Genomic DNA, 17,411 nt, shown 5'->3' with positions numbered 1-17,411 from the left:
CGAAGCAATGGATCATGGGACACATCAAGCCATTTCACTCAGCAAAGTATTTTGCTCAAAGTAGGAATAAGAAGTGTGACGATGATATTTCTCAATATTTTGGGGATATTGTCATAGCGTTGTGCTGATAAATGTGCTGTGTAAATAACTTCAGCCGCATGCGAAATTACCATTTTAGAACGATAAACTGTAATGTATAAGATTTCTATTCAAAAAATGTTTTGTTGTCAAAGCACATTGCAAAACTGTGACCTTTAACTTACTAATGCTAAAACCTAAAGAGCATAGGAGAACCAGGCTGAAAAACTTACATGCATCCCTGCTTATAAAATATCATTCCAAAGCTTTTTCCGGTAGTGTAAGTCTTAGTATTACTTTCTTGAATGGTTGCATGAAATCAATATCACATTTGCTGATATTTTTATGATATTGCCTGTATCATATAGAAAAATTTGGGATAAAGGGGCATTTTTGCCCCCATACATTGAATTTTAGGGTTATTTTAACTGCACTTTACTTGGCTGCATGATGCAGGGAAAGTTAAATATGATAATGTCAGCTTCCAGATTGTTAAACAACAGTTGACCTATCAGTAAGCCCTTCCCCTCCAGCGCAGATGAGCCAATGGCATTTGAGGATCAGTTGCACACGAACCAAAACTCATACATCTTTAGGTTTCAGTGTCGTAGAGAAACATTGGAAAATCCGAAGCTTTCATCGGTTTAATGATATTTATGCTACAAAAATGGACGATGAGATTTTTTCCACTGCCACCCCTACCTTTTTTTGCAAGATTCACTGAAGCACTCTGTTGACTGAAGAAGTAAATGAACAGAAAGACTCAGAAAGGATTAACAAGTGGCATTTCCAGTAAACCACTGTCGTGTTGAACAGGTTTTGTAGATCCTTACCTTTAAACAACCTGCTGCCGCAAAACACACACTTACGGTCAGGGTCAGACAGAATCTGTAAGCAAAGAAAGGTTAAGAAAAAGATTTTTTTTTTTTTACAGCTGAATAGACAGATTCAAAAATTAAAAAGTTATAAATTACATTGAAAAACACCAACAACATGCTGGCCGGCGAACGGTATTCTAAAATCCATGTTATGATAATTGTGCACATGAACTTTCTAAAATCCACACTGTGGTAAGTTCGCACGCTAGTACTCTGTGCCCTTTTCTAAAAATCATATACGGTGAGGGCTTCGCGCGGTTGCTTCGTGCCCTTTATTGAGCTGGTAAAACGTTCATCTTGGGTGCTACTCCACCCATGTATCCTGAGGATACCTGTTAGTGCTCACCATGGTTCTGGCCTGCCCTCCCCTCCCCTCATCATGGTGGCGTGGGTATTCAGTTCACTATAGTGACCCCCTAGAGGACGCAGTTCGAAGTTCCCTTGAAAGGGAACGTCTCAGGTTACTTATGCTACCATGGTTTCCTTACCATGGTAGCTTCCTGCCATGCTTCAGATGCAAGTTTCAGACGAAGAAGTCTACTATAGTCTCACCGGTAGTGCATCATGGGCTGTCGCTGGCCAACGTGTTTTTGGTGTTTTTCAGTGTATGCTTCAGACACGTGTCACGAAGAGGCATTCCCCATATCGACCCCTAGAGGACACAGTGTCTCGTTCCTTACTCAGGGAACCATGGTTACATAAGTAACCTGAGACCACTTATACAGTTAAAAGTGAAGACGGCACACTCTGTAATAATTGACTTTATTGATAAGAGTGTGCTCTCCCTAACTCTCTGCGCCTGTTTCTGCCTCATCTTCAATGGAAGTTAGAGGCGAGTGGGGTAAGTTGAGCCACCCCCTACATCTTGGCTTCTGGACATTTTTACTGTCATGTGATGATGTATTTTGGAACCACCCATCATTTCTTCTAGACTGTGAAAAGGAGAAACACATTGGGGGAATGGAAGGCACCTCGGCCATAGCCAGGGTTTGAAGATTAGTGAGGTCTGGGTGGAAATTGTGCTATAATAACCCCACTCATTATATACAATAAACACTTTAAAAGAGACAGATAGATAGATGTTTGTGAAAGCGGTTTTCTGTGTTTTGGAGGAATGAGCATTGTTCAATTATATCACATTGCACCATTACTTTAGGTTAGGGGTAATTTTATCATTTGTTTATCATTCATTCATCAATACATATGCCTATTACTGTTTTCTCTGAAAACCATTGCTATATAGATGAACTTTGTCTAGTGCCCTTTTGAATGTTGTTGGCATGACTTTGTGAAACTTTAAATACAATATGAAATAGCATAGATGTAACATACTTGTTCTACAGATCTCTGCACTAGTGTTATATGCTACTGTCTTGGTAGCATTGATAATGTTTCTGACAGATAACATCATGATGTGGTTGTTTTGTTTTTTTGCATTATCCTTACCGCATGTGGTATCCTGTAAGCAATAACATGTCTCTGGGCTCTCGATTACTCTCAGTTTAAGTTCTGGCAGTGTTGCTAGATATTGCTATATAAAAAAAAAAAATTTAAATATCTTTCCTCCTGTAGTCACTAATGGCCAACAAACTCTGTTTCGTCTGTTTTCAGGAAGGCTACAACTTTGGTGTTCAACATATTGTTTCAGAAACAATTAAATATTGAAATTTAAACTTCATTTGGTTGGTTTTATGCTGTTAAAGTTCATAGAACTTCATGAAAAGAAATATGACTGTCTGTAAAAGAAAATTATTAAATTAGTTTTAAAATTATTTATTTCACATGGGTTTGAATCCGATTCAGTCAGATGGTCATTTAAAACACAGAGGGTGCATCTTACTCACTGACTCCTCTCCAGTCAACTTACCCCTAACCCGGGGCAAACTGAGCCATGGGAAAAAAATTTTTAACCCTTTGTCATAGATACATTCTGATCATTTAAAATGATAGGAAAACTTTCATTTGGATAGGATAAATACTTTCATTGTACTTCTGCGTCATTTTCCCTTATCTTGAGGACCACATTAGTAAGAAATGGCTAATCTTACCCCACTCTCCCCTATAAGCATAAATATATTATAGATACTAATAAACAACTACAGTCGTGGCCAAAAGTTTTGAGAATTACATAAATATTGGAAATTGGAAAAAGTTGCTGCTTATTTTTTTTTAATAGCAATTTGCATATACTCCAGAATGTTATGAAGAGTGATCAGATGAATTGCATAGTCCTTCTTTGCCATGAAAATTAACTTAATCCCAAAAAAACCTTTCCACTGCATTTCACTGCTGTCATTAAAGGACCTGCTGAGATCATTTCAGTAATCGTCTTGTTAACTCAGGTGAGAATGTTGACGAGCACAAGGCTGGAGATCATTATGTCAGGCTGATTGGGTTAGAATGGCAGACTTGACATGTTAAAAGGAGGGTAATGCTTGAAATCATTGTTCTTCCATTGTTAACCATGGTGACCTGCAAAGAAACGCGTGAAGCCATCATTGCGTTGCATAAAAATGGCTTCACAGGCAAGGATATTGTGGCGACTAAGATTGCACCTAAATCAACAATTTATAGGATCATCAAGAACTTCAAGGAAAGAGGTTCAATTCTTGTAAAGAAGGCTTCAGGGCGTCCAAGAAAGTCCAGCAAGCGCCAGGATCGTCTCCTAAAGAGGATTCAGCTGCGGGATCGGAGTGCCACCAGTGCAGAGCTTGCTCAGGAATGGCAGCAGGCAGGTGTGAGCGCATCTGCACACACAGTGAGGCGAAGACTTTTGGAAGATGGCCTGGTGTCAAGAAGGGCAGCAAAGAAGCCACTTCTCTCCAAAAAAAACATCAGGGACAGATTGATCTTCTGCAGAAAGTATAGTGAATGGACTGCTGAGGACTGGGGCAAAGTCATATTCTCCGATGAAGCCCCTTTCCGATTGTTTGGGGCATCTGGAAAAAGGCTTGTCCGGAGAAGAAAAGGTGAGCGCTACCATCAGTCCCGTGTCATGCCAACAGTAAAGTAAAGCATCCTGACACCATTCATGTGTGGGTTTGCTTCTCATCCAAGGGAGTGGGCTCACTCACAATTCTGCCCAAAAACACAGCCATGAATAAAGAATGGTACCAAAACACCCTCCAACAGCAACTTCTTCCAACAATCCAACAACAGTTTGGTGAAGAACAATGCATTTTCCAGCACGATGGAGCACTGTGCCATAAGGCAAAAGTGATAACTAAGTGGCTCGGGGACCAGAATGTTGAAATTTTGGGTCCATGGCCTGGAAACTCCCCAGATCTTAATCCCATTGAGAACTTGTGGTCAATCCTCAAGAGGCGGGTGGACAAAAAAACCCCCACTAATTCTGACAAACTCCAAGAAGTGATTATGAAAGAATGGGTTGTTATCAGTCAGGATTTGGCCCAGAAGTTGATTGAGAGCATGCCCAGTCGAATTGCAGAGGTCCTGAAAAAGAAGGGCCAACACTGCAAATACTGACTCTTTGCATAAATGTCATGTAATTGTCGATAAAAGCCTTTGAAACGTATAAAGTGCTTGTAATTATATTTCTACCAGAAAGACTCGGGAGATAAAACGTACGAAGCATACATTTATTGACAACTCAGCAAGCATAATTATAAATTTCTTTGGCGGAAGGCCCCGTCCATGGTTCGTAATCCGAGGGTAGCGGACCTGCATTTCCTGCCTGAAGACGAAGGCAGGGGCGCAGCCGACCCCCAAAAATAGGTGGATTATGAAACCACCAGACGGGCCGGCCTTCCCCCCAAAATAATAGATGAAAGTATACAAACCAGTTGTGAATCCTAAGGTTCCTGGAAGATAAGGAGAGAGAGTTAGCATGATCAGTATGATAACCTCATATTCCTTTGTCTAAATGAAATTCTATTTTTATTTTTTTATAAATGTATATTATATAAATTTATTTCAGACATGTACAGCCTTGATAGACCATACAGAATAGCCACAATAGGCAGACACGGACAGGCCTCGATAGACCATACAGAAATAGCCACAATAGGCCAGACACAGACAGCCACGATAGGCAGACACGGACAGGCCTCAATAGACCGTACAGAAATAGCCACGATAGGCCAGATGCAGACAGCCACGATAGGCAGACACGGACAGGCCTCAATAGACCATACAGAAATAGCCACGATAGGCCAGATGCAGACAGCCACGATAGGCAGACATGGACAGGCCTCGATAGACCGTTCAGAAAAATAGTCATGATAGCCAGACACAGACAGGCCTCGATAGACCGTACAGAAATAGCCATGATAGGCCAGACGCAAACAGCCACGATAAGCAGACACAGACAGGCCACGATAGGCCAGACGCAGACAGCCACGATAGGCAGACACAGACTTCGATAGACCGTACAGAAATAGCCACAGTAGGCCAGACAGAGACAGGCCTCGATAGACCGTACAGAAATAGCCACGATAGGCCAGACGCAGACAGCCACGATAGGCAGACACAGACTTCGATAGACCGTACAGAAATAGCCACAGTAGGCCAGACAGAGACAGGCCTCGATAGGCAGACACAGAGAGGCTTCGATAGACCGTACAGAAATAGCCACGATAGGCCAGACGCAGACAGCCATGATAGGCAGACGCAGACAGGCCTCGATAGACCGTACAGATATAGTAACACCACCACCAGTAATTGCATGAATTTACTTCATTTGTTACTGGAGAGCTTGCTGAGCTTCAAGAATGGTTTTAGAATCAGGTCTGATGTATGATTCGAACGCTGAGAAAGACCATCTGCCCATGATCTTAATAGCTGACGTAGAGATTCCTCGTTCAGCTGCTGAAGTAGCTGGCCCAATTCTGAATGAATGGCTGGTATAGAGAGAGGGGGATAGACTGAAGCTTTGAGAACAGTGGTTAAGTGAGTTCTAAAACAGGCCTTGGAAAGGGGTGCTCCATTAGGTAAAATAAGAGCGGTGCGTTTTTTAGAAGTTCTAGGCCGGATTTTAAGGAATTTCACCATGGCTGAGAAGGGACAGAAATTATTGATTTTTGAAATTGTTAAGGTAGCACCAGAACCTTGCGCATCGGTTTTGGAGTGCTTAAAGTGTAACTAAACCCCTGCTCAAAGCCTGACTCCACCCACTGACAATATTTGAAAAATGCTGAAAAGTGGGCAGATCACAGCTGAGATAGAAGGGACGAACCTAGGGCGGGGCTGAGCGGCATGATCCTGAGACCCGCAGTGACGGATTGATTGACAGCTGCTGTCAGAGACGCTAAAATGGAGAGTGGCTGTAATGACGCAAGTAGCTTTGCAACAGAGCGATCATTTGAAGTAGAGGACTTTTCTCCCCCACTTTCACCTGAAGTGGAGGGTGTCGAGGTGTCTGTTCATATCAATTCGAGCCGCTGGCTCAAAAATGCGGTCTTAACTCCCCCACCGCGTCGCGCTTCAGCGCGAGCTGTGTGGAGAAGCCCATTTCCACCTCCATTGCGTTGGAGAAGCAATCCCGTGTAAAATGCAGTTTGCACACTCGAGCTCTAGGTGGGAACTTGCGGTCTTCCAGGCCAAGTGCATGCAACCACTGGCGCCTAATTTTAAAGTCTGCTGGTAAACTATGCAGTCCAGCAGTGCTGTCGCAACTAGCAACACACCTCTGTACCATCCTGACCACTGTACTAAATACAGATAAATCTACGCTAACTTGAAGATCTAAATAACTATATAATTGCTATGCTATAATAGTATATCCTGGTCGTTACCAATACTCGCAATTCCAGCTCCTGACTCACTACAGTGATTTTGATGGTTTTATACTGCCAGGGGCGTGGTAGCTCGTACCAAGGGGCGTGGTGAGCTGGAAACTGCTTACGTCACCTGCCACCGCTTACGTCACTTGCCACCGCAACATCCAATAGGAAAAATCAACTGCAGTAGCCACCGTTCAACCTGAAGAGGGCAGCACTCAAGTTTTTACACCATATATTGTAGAATTAAAACACTTTATACTCAAATGTCAAAAAAAGTTACTCGAATCAATGAACAGCACTAATAAAGCCGCATTCTTATAGATCATTAACTAAAAAAAAAGTTGGTTTAGGGTTTAGTTACTCTTTAAGGAAGAGTGTGAAGAATTTAGGTCCGAATCGTAGATCGGAAAAGGAAATGCCACGAGCAGGATCGAATTGATTAGTTTCTGAAGTGAATTCCCCTGGACGCATAAACCTGTAGAAGGCAGATAAAAACACTGCCTCGAGAAGAATATTGAGGTACTTAGAAAGAAGGCAATGGCGGACGGAAGTAATTAATTTTTGCAATATAGGCAGGATAATAGGCAGACGTTTGTCTTTAATTTTGTTGGAAGATTTAGCTAACCCTTTAAGTAGTAATCGAACGGAATATTCAGAAAAAGGGCTTTGAAAATTAGGATTATAAAATTTAGTGTAGAATTGGATGCCAGCGAGGAGTCTGCAAATAGAAGAAATTTTAAGATTGCGATTTTTAAAATTAAAGACGAGAAGGAGCAAACGATCGAAATTAGAATAGGAAAAACTGAATTTTGTAAGTAAGTAAGTAAGTAAAGTTTATTTCTAAAGCGCTTTTCACAGATAAAATCACAAAGTGCTGTACACAAGAAAAGTAGAACAAAAGTTAAAAGTTAAAGTCTGAAATCAAAATCGAGAGAGCGCATCAGCAATAACATTGGAGTGACCAGGTATGTTTTCAGCTTTGATAATAAAATTGAAAACAACGGCCTCTTGAGGATTGACCACGAGTTCTCAATGGAATTAAGATCTGGGGAGTTTCCAGGCCATTGACCCAAAATTTCAACATTCTGGTCCCCGAGCCACTTAGTTATCACTTTTGCCTTATGGCACGGTGCTCCATCGTGCTGGAAAATGCATTGTTCTTCACCAAACTGTTGTTGGATTGTTGGAAGTTGTTGCTGTTGGAGGGTGAATTGTTATCATAAACCTAAGCAGCAACTTTACCGATTTCCAACATCCATGCAACTCCCAAAACTCCCGGCCGCGGCCGTAGATGACCGCGATAGGCCATTGTATGTGAAGACCGTGATTGACTTAACATGAGGAGCATGTGAAAAGGACCACCACCATTAGTTTCGAAGAGTATTAACTGTACCTTGAGTTTTATGTGAAATAGTTAAGAGACTAATCTTGACAGAAATATGGTGGGGACGATCATGTACATAGCAATTGATGCGGATTGTGATCATTTGAACCACCGCATTGAGTGAGAGAGGCCATTAGTTTAGGTTAAATGATAGAGGTAGAATTAGGATCCTAACAGTGACTTAAGAGCATATACGATAGATAACATTCCTTAGGCTAGACTCCAGTGCACGCTTGATAGAACTCCATCTAACTGAGAGAATCTGCAGAAGAAATGGATCCCCTCCCAAAATAGAAAATGAGCCAGATCAGCAAGACCATAAAAAAACAAAAAACAAAAAAAAAACTCAATGTTAAGCGAAGACCTCGATAGACTATAATATGTGAAGGCCAGATAAGCCGAATTTCGTGAACCGTAATTGGAAAAACTTACCTGATAGACCACATGGTAGGAGTTATACAAGGTGCCACAACAGTGCGTGTAATGTGAAGCCGCAACAGTAGTAAGACTGAAGTCGATGGGTATGAGATACAGAATGAACCAACACCAGTAGATGCGCGAAATAAACAAGCCTTGATTGTAGCTTAAAGTCCTTATAAAATCGAAATTGACTTAAACTTACTAGCACACATTGCTAATCTTGATGTAAACAATTAATCATTGTTTGTCTTCGTAATCTTTGTCGAAATCTGAACATTCCACTCTGTAATGCATAGTTTTCCTGATGACGTCAGTTTGACAGCATGTGCAGACCTCCTTAACACACCCCTCCACCGTTAGTTTCCTATGAGTGAGACTGAGACCAGGAGCGCAAACATAACATGCCCGCTGATTAATATTCGGTTTAAACTGGAGATATGTCACTACTCTGAAATAAAGTCAGGAGCAACTCTGTGTCACATGGACTTGAGATGCATACTGAGCATTGAGCCGAATCTTACCTACGACTCAAATGAAAGGGTCTATATACACATCAGCTTGATAGATCCAGTGTTCATAATAGCGCTAGTCCAAGAGTAAGCCGTGTAAAGATGAGGTGAGAGCACCGGTTCTCTGCATCTGCAGCCATAGAATCCCATTCCAGAACGAAGCATCCAGGAATAGACGAAAATGAAACAATGACTGAATAAACAAAGATAGAATAGGATTAAAACCACGACGAAGCATATTTTTACAGAAATGCGAACGATCCTTATCAGTATAAGAGATTGTAGCTTTTATTACAAGCCTTAAAATGTCTCATTACGAAGGAGTTATTCGAAACATTGCATGCACTATGATCAACATCTTAATTATGCAGTGCGAGTCTGCTAGATAAACAAGCACGAAACGCCCAGTGCTTTATCTTGAACGTGTGAGTATAAAGCCTTGCAGAGAATAAAATGAATGCCCAAACGCCGCAAGTGCATTGAACAAAATGATACTTATAATGTTGTAGATTGATGAAGTAATGGAGGCGAGATGCCGAAAGAGACCGGCAGCCTTGATTCTGTCTGCTGGTCCGGAGAGACTTCATTCGTGCAGGTTTGAGATGACCCCAATAATGTCATACATAACCCCTAGAATGTGAATTCTTTCGAGAAACCCCTTTTTGAACGCGATTGGGCTATTTTTAGTAGTAACTGACGGTTTTGAGAAAACCTGGCAACCCTGGAAGCACACGAAACTCAGCCGAATGTTTCACATCCTCTGCCCAGAAAAGCCAAACCTTGTATATCATCCGACACGAACGACCGCAGATAATCACCGCGACACAGAGCAAAGCCAACGATCTCAGAGGAACGTCGAACTCGCTATAGTTTGCAGGACGCAAACTTAACTATAGCGAGTAAATCAATAACACGACGGCTTGAGCAAGGAACAATCGTGTCGGAATCTGCGGTTGTTATCACGTCGGCATCTGTGAACTCAAACGTGTGTAAGTACGATCTTTTATACCAAAGTAAAAAGACGTGATTGGATAATGAGGAAGGCAATTAGTGACGAAGTAATTGAGTCTTCCTGGCAGAACTTAGGCTAAAGCTTTCATTTCAGTACATCACAGAAACAACTGAAACAAAGATCTAAAAGCAGTTTCACAGCAAACTTTTTGAAAGCTAATATTTATGTAATTCTCAAAACTTTTGGCCACGACTGTAATTTAGAACATTTATACTATTTTTTATTTATACTATTTATAGGCCTACTATTTATTATGGATTTAATGAAATATGATGTTCTAGATTATTAGTATCAAGATTATAATGGGAAATGTACTTAATTACAAGAATTAAAGTGTGACAAACTGCTAAATATTCTATATGATTATTTACCTGCTGGCTTGCTGGAGCTTTGTGTCCATGTTTGGAGGGTTTTATTTTTATTAAAAAATTTTGTCTACAAAGTGTGCCAACAACAGAAAATTTGGTGTTTTCTATATTAGATCTGATCGCACACAAGAATGGGATTAGACATTCTAAGGACATTGATATTGTAAATCTTTAAAGCGAATTTTACGGCTCAACTGTAGAGTAAAAAAACAAAACAAAAAAAAGGCTTAAAAATATTTTAAGTGCCAGGAAAGCATCTATAGTGCAGATTTAAGCATATCTAGACTGATCAAATGTCTTGCAGTAAAGAAAGAAGGAAATATATCACAAAAGCAGAATTTTTCATAACTCAGAAAATTATTTAAGAAAAAAATGTGTTCTCATCTCGTGCAGCATAAGTAGAAGGGGTTCAGTAACAATGGTGCAACGAGTCATAATGAGTCAGATATTATTATATTTTGATGTCACTACAGGGAAATAACCTGATCTATTAACGAAGTCAAGTAAACACAGCTTGTTACTTGTTGTCAGGTTACTAATGTGCATGTAAACGGAGAAAACTGGTTATTTTAATGAGCTGATATTTGTGAGTTATCAGCTTACTGGTGTGCATGTAAATGTGCTCATAATAATAAAGTGTGTTTTTAACATCTTCAATTCCAATACTCCTCATAAGTCTGTGTTTTTTTAAAACATTAAAACCTGAATGCAGAATAGCATGCATTTATTATGCAGAGTTAGCAGTCATGTCTTTTTCATGCAACATGTCTTCATGTTTTTATTTTCATCAGGACTGTGAATAAGTGCTACAAACAGGCCACAGGGCTGGTGGTGACCGAAATGACATCAGAAAACTGTGTGAGACCGCAGAGTGGACTCCAGCAGATCAGGGCTCATGTGAATGATCTCCTTGCCTGCCCTCTGAGGAAATATTTAAAGAGTGTGGACAGTCCGTCCATCCAGTGGTACAAGGTAGAGAATGCTTTGTTTATCCCCATATCTGATGAAGTTTGCCTGAGAGGCCTTAAAGCAATTTTAAAAGTGCATTTTTTTTTTAAGTGCATTTAAAAATGTAAGTCCTAATATTGTTTACTCCTCCTTAATGGTTTTCCAAATCTATTTTATGATAACTTGTTCTGTTGAACAAAATGCATTTAATAATTTTGGAAACATTTTTAAAAATTGCATTATATTCCATGACTTCTGCAAGTCTTTGAATCACATTATGCCTAGATTTAAGATCATGTATCTGAATTGCAAATAAAATTGCCATGCATTTGGATGACACAGTTTTATTTTCATGTATTTGTCAGTCATGCATAAATGAAACCGGTTTCTTTAATAGTACTAATAAACTGAATATGTTTTTTAGGTTTATTTATCATCAGTAAATCCAATTTTTTTTCAGTCTCGTACATTTTAACTGATGGACAAATTTAATTGTTTTCACAGCGAACAAATTTATAATGATTTTAAGCAATTTGTGTAAAAGCGTTTTGAAAATATGATTAAGTAAAATCAAATAGATCCAAATTGTTAATAGCAAACTATTCCATTACTTTTTTTATTTTTTATTTAGTTGTTTCTTTATGTATGACTGACTAATATGCATCACTTAATCATTATCTTTATCATCATTTTTTTTTTTTTTTTGCTTTCCTGAAGCTCAGACAGTAAATCATGGTTTCGATGGCCAGCAAAACTTACATGCATAAACTGATAAAAATGTATGCCTTTAAGGTCTAAGGCCTTTAAGGTGCAGAGGTCAGACAGATTCGGCCACAATATCAAAAAGATACTATGTCTATTTTTGAAACAATTGATAGCAAAATTCTGGAAGACATAAAATTGTCAACCTGCTGTCTTGACACACTTCCCACATCTTTTTTCAAAAGTGTGCTTAACTGCTTAGAAGCAGATATCTTAGAAGTGGTGAATGCCTCACTTCTTTTTGGGACATTTCCAAACTCCCTAAATACTGCAGTTGTTAAGCCCCTCCTGAAAAAGAGCAATCTTGATAACAGCATTTAGACCAATATCTCATCTTCCTTTTATAGGCAAAATTATAGAAAAGGTAGTTTTTAATCAGCTGAACAAATACTTAAACTCAAATGGATACCTGGACAATTTTCAATCTGGTTTCCGACCGCATCACAGCACAGAGACAGCACTCATTAAGATAATAAATGATATTCGCTTAAATTGTGACTCTAGCAAAATATCGGTGCTGGTATTGCTAGATCTCAGTGCTGCGTTTGACACTGTCGATCATAACATACTACTAGAGAGACTGGAAAACTGGGTAGGGCTTTCTGGGATAGTACTCAAATGGTTCAGGTCATACTTAGAAGAGAGAGGATATTATGTGAGTATAGGAAAGCATAAGTCTAAGTGGACGTCCATGACATGCGGAGTCCCACAAGGCTCAATTCTTGCACCGCTCTTGTTTAGCCTTTATATGCTTCCACTAAGTCAAATAATGAGAAAGAACCAAATTGCCTATCACAGCTATGCTGATGATACCCAGATTTACCTAGCCTTATCTCCAAATGACTACAGCCCAATTGACTCCCTCTGCCAATGCATTGATGAAATTAATAGCTGGATGTGCCAGAACTATCTTCAGTTAAATAAGGAAAAAACTGAAGTCATTGCATTTGGAAACAAAGATGAAGTTTTCAAGGTGAGTGCATACCTTGACTCTAGAGGTTAAACAACTAAAAATCAAGTCAGGAATCTTGGTGTGATTCTGGAGCCAGACCTTAGTTTCAGTAGTCATGTCAAAGCAGTAACTAAATCAGCATACTATCATATAAAAGACATTGCAAGAATTTGATGTTTTGTTTCCAGTCAAGACTTGGAGAAACTAGTTCACGCCTTTATCACCAGCAGGGTGGACTATTGTAATGGGCTCCTCACCGGCCTTTCCAAAAAGACCATTAGACAGCTGCAGCTCATCCAGAACGCTGCTGCCAGGATTCTGACTAGAACCAGAAAATCTGAGCATATCACACCAGTCCTCAGGTCCTTACACTGGCTTCCAGTTACATTTAGGATTGATTTTAAAGTACCTTTACTCGTATATAAGTCACTAAATGACCTAGGACCGAAATATATTGCAGATATGCTCACTGAATATAAACCTAACAGAGCACTCAGATCATTAGGATCAAGTCAGTTAGAAATACCAAGAGTTCACACAAAACAAGGGGAGTCCTCCTTTAGTTACTATGCTGCCCGCAGTTGGAATCAGCTTCCAGAAGAGATCAGATGTGCTAAAACACTAGTCACATTTAAATCTAGACTTAAAACTAATCTGTTTAGCTGTGCATTTATTGAATGAGCACTGTGCAATGTCCGAACTGATTGCAATATATTTTCACTGGTTTTTTATTTTACTTTATTTTTTTTATGTAAAATAATTTGTGTGTTTTTAAATTCATTTTAAGTAAATGTTTTAATCATTTTAAAAGTTTTAAAATTGCTTGTTTTATTTTTGTTATTATTATTCTTCATGATTATTTTACTTTCTTTTATGTAAAGCACTTTGAATTACCATTGTGTACGAATTGTGCTATATAAATAAACTTGCCTTGCCTTGCCTTTAATGCTGAGTATGGTTCTTCTGATTATAGTGTCTATGAAAAGCATTAATTCAGTGTAAATACTCTCAGAGGGTAGTTGAGAAACATGACAATATACATTTAGTTTTATTTTAGATCTGTGCACCTTTACTCATTCCTTCAGTTTGACCCCTAGATTTCATAGTTGATGTAAAGTCTCCCACTGAGCAAGCGACGTCTGTGGACGTACAAAACAGGTTGATATCACGTCCGTCCGTCCAGGCCATGATTTGAACGTCCATTGACAGCCAGAATTAGTCGATTCATGACACTGTGAATTTATGTCCAATCTGGCCATAATTTAAACGTCCACTGACAGCCAGAAGTAGTTCAGAAAAGACGTTCATACTGACTATAATCTGGACGTCCGTTGACATCCAGAAACAGTCCATAAATGACGCAAATAAAGATGTCCAATCCGGCCATAATCTAAACGTCCACAGACAGCCAGAACTAGTTCAGAAAAGACGTTCATTCTGACTATAATCTGGACGTCCGTTGACATCCAGAAACAGTCCATAAATGACGCAAATAAAGATGTCCAATCCGGCCATAATCTAAACGTCCACTGACAGCCAGAACTAGTTCAGAAAAGACGTTCATTCTGACTATAATCTGGACGTCCGTTGACATCCAGAAACAGTCCATAAATGACGCAAATAAAGATGTCCAATCCGGCCATAATCTAAACGTCCACTGACAGCCAGAACTAGTTCAGAAAAGACGTTCATTCTGACTATAATCTGGACGTCCGTTGACATCCAGAAACAGTCCATAAATGACGCAAATAAAGATGTCCAATCTGGCCATAATCTAAACGTCCACTGACAGCCAGAACTAGTTCAGAAAAGACGTTCATACTGGCTATAATCTGGACGTCCGTTGACATCCAGAAACAGTCCATAAATGACGTGAATAAAGATGTCCAATCCGGCCATAATCTAAACGTCCACTGAACAGACGTTCATAGGCTATAATCTGGACGTCCGTTGACAATGTTGAAGATTTTATTATTTAGAAAATAAGCAATTTACTTATAGGCCTACATTTGTACACTATTATTTATTCCCTTTGTGTGTATGACTTTGGTTGACTTTGGTAGCAAAGGCCTGAAAACCAAGGCCTGAGAATGTTATTTCAGTAAAGACACCTGGTACAAAGTCTCACCCAAAAATAATCTAAAGGAGGTGACCATATTTGGAAGGGATGTGGGTATATTATCTGTGAAACCCCACAGAACTGGAGTGTCCTTTCTGCAGGAGGCGCTCGGCTTTGTTTGTTCAAATAAAGTCTAATTGTTTCTGGCATCAAAGATCTCTGAAGTCATTTTGCCTGAAAGATTGATTGAAAGACTGAAACTACAACAAAATCCAGAAACGGTCCATAAATGTGAATAAAGATGTTCAATCTGGCCATAATCTAAACGTCCACTGACAGCCAGAACTAGTTGAGGAAATACGTTCATATGGTTATAATCTGTACGTTGACATCCAGAATTATTCGACAAATTATGTGAATAAAGATATCCAATTTTGCCACAATCTAAACATTCGTAAACATCCAGATTTAATGATTGAAAATATGTTAAAGGCCGGCCACTGTGGCCTGCCCACTATAATCAAAAGGCTGTTAAAAAAAACAACCATCATCATTGTTATAACATTTCCAGAGTCCCTCAGTCCAATTTCCTAAAGTCTTTCATTCCAGATTAAGGTCCTTAAACACTGCGCAGCCTGTATGGCTTTTAAGTTTTTCTTATAGAACTCAATACTCAAAATATATTTTCATTTCATGTTTAAATCTTTAAAAAAAGGGCTGCATAAAATTTACATTTGTGAATACATTTAGCTAACAGAATTTTTTCAGATTTAAAAATTATCAATTTTCTTTTTACATTCATGAAAACATTTAAATTCAAAGTTAGGATTCACATAATATTTTATAAAAATTTACAAAATGTACCACCAAAATATCCACGTGAAAGACAGTTCCAAAATAAACAAGCTTCTCCTTTGGTGTGCACCTCCAAAAATGAGTAACCCTAATTCGTGTCAAGGTGACGGAGGCCAAGAACATGGTCAACTGGTCCTGTGTTGATCAGCTGTGTGGAGTAGTCACTGAATTTGCAAAAAAACACTACAATATGCAGTAACATTTTGAAATTAGATCTTCAAAATCAGACTTATCATATATCACTCCGAAACGGTCACAACACTGTAGGAGCGACGCCATAGTTGACGCTAGTTCCTTGTCAATATCACAATTGTATTGCATTCAACCCTCTACATAATTTTATTATTTTGGTCACCTTGCTCTTTTAAACTTAGGCAGGTCAGTCACAATGGGGAAAGCAGTGGCAGGATGACTAATGATTTTTTATGATCTGATCATCTCTGAGAGGTAGGCCTATAGGATACAGGCAGGTTGGCACAAATTGACAGATCTGGTCCCTCAAATTCAAGGCGAGGAATAAACCAAACAATAACTGATAATGTGAGTTATAACCACATGATTTTTGGGAAGTGGGAATGGTAGACGTTGACACAAATACTTCCAGTCCGACTATTATTCTAAAGTTTTTAAATTATTTATTCTAGAAAAAGTTATTTATTTATTGTATTTTTTCCATTTGTCATTGTCTTTGTTTGAGGGTGATGGGTAAATTTCCACATATTTGGCCTTAAGTTATTTTTAAAGGCCTGGGGTTCCAAAAGAGCGCTGTTCTGACCACCTTGACCCCTTCAGCAACATGGGCAAGCCCAAATATAAAATAAATTTCACCCATACTCCTACAAATGTCAATTTATTTTATAGTTTATTGTTTTGGTGTTTTTTTATGACGTGTATGCTAATTAGTAAAATTATATATTTTTAAAAGTGATAAGCATAGATGTTTTTCGGATAAGAGTGTTTTTTTTTTCCTTTCGTTTTTGTTCTTAAAAGTGTGGTGGAAAAGGCGGTTTTATTGGGTACACCTTCCGGTTTCAAGAAGATTCCCTAGATCCCATGTGAAAAATAGTTCTACCTTTATAGTGATAATAAAAAATACAAACTGTGTCAATTACTTTGATTTTTTTTTTTTACTTTTATAACATGATTTATATAATGATCAAACATGCTCGGAATACAAGTTTATCAGTTCTGTGGCGGACGGATATATGTGACTGCAGTCCGCGCAGCATGCTCCGCCGCATTCTGCACCAAGGCTTTTAGCTGTATCGTGTTACACTTGACGTCCCCATCAAGAACTTTGTAAGTATGTTATACTATTGATAATACTAATAGTGAGCGATTCCCGAAATGTTATTATAATGTTTTTATTTCGTTAGTCCCAGTTGGTTCAGCTAAGTAATTCAAGTGTTTTTTTTCCCTCTAAATGGACGAACGTTTAAGAGCGC

At 39.0% G+C, this 17,411-nt stretch overlaps 1 protein-coding gene across 6 annotated transcripts in view; it reads left to right on the top strand.

Annotated features, from left to right (window-relative positions):
• Positions 1-17,411, top strand: part of LOC132095555 (interleukin-1 receptor type 1-like) — an 85,419-nt gene that overhangs the window by 45,596 nt on the left and 22,412 nt on the right. For all 6 annotated transcript variants that reach the window (XM_059500670.1, XM_059500667.1, XM_059500669.1 and 3 more), the window contains one exon: positions 11,182-11,362. In XM_059500670.1, the coding sequence (XP_059356653.1) occupies positions 11,182-11,362 (181 nt within the window). The remainder of the gene's footprint in view (positions 1-11,181; positions 11,363-17,411) is intronic.

This window comes from Carassius carassius, chromosome 19 (genome assembly GCF_963082965.1).
Source record: "Carassius carassius chromosome 19, fCarCar2.1, whole genome shotgun sequence".
In the NCBI taxonomy this organism is placed as follows: Eukaryota; Metazoa; Chordata; class Actinopteri; order Cypriniformes; family Cyprinidae; genus Carassius; species Carassius carassius.
This window is presented reverse-complemented; position numbering and strand designations above follow the sequence as displayed.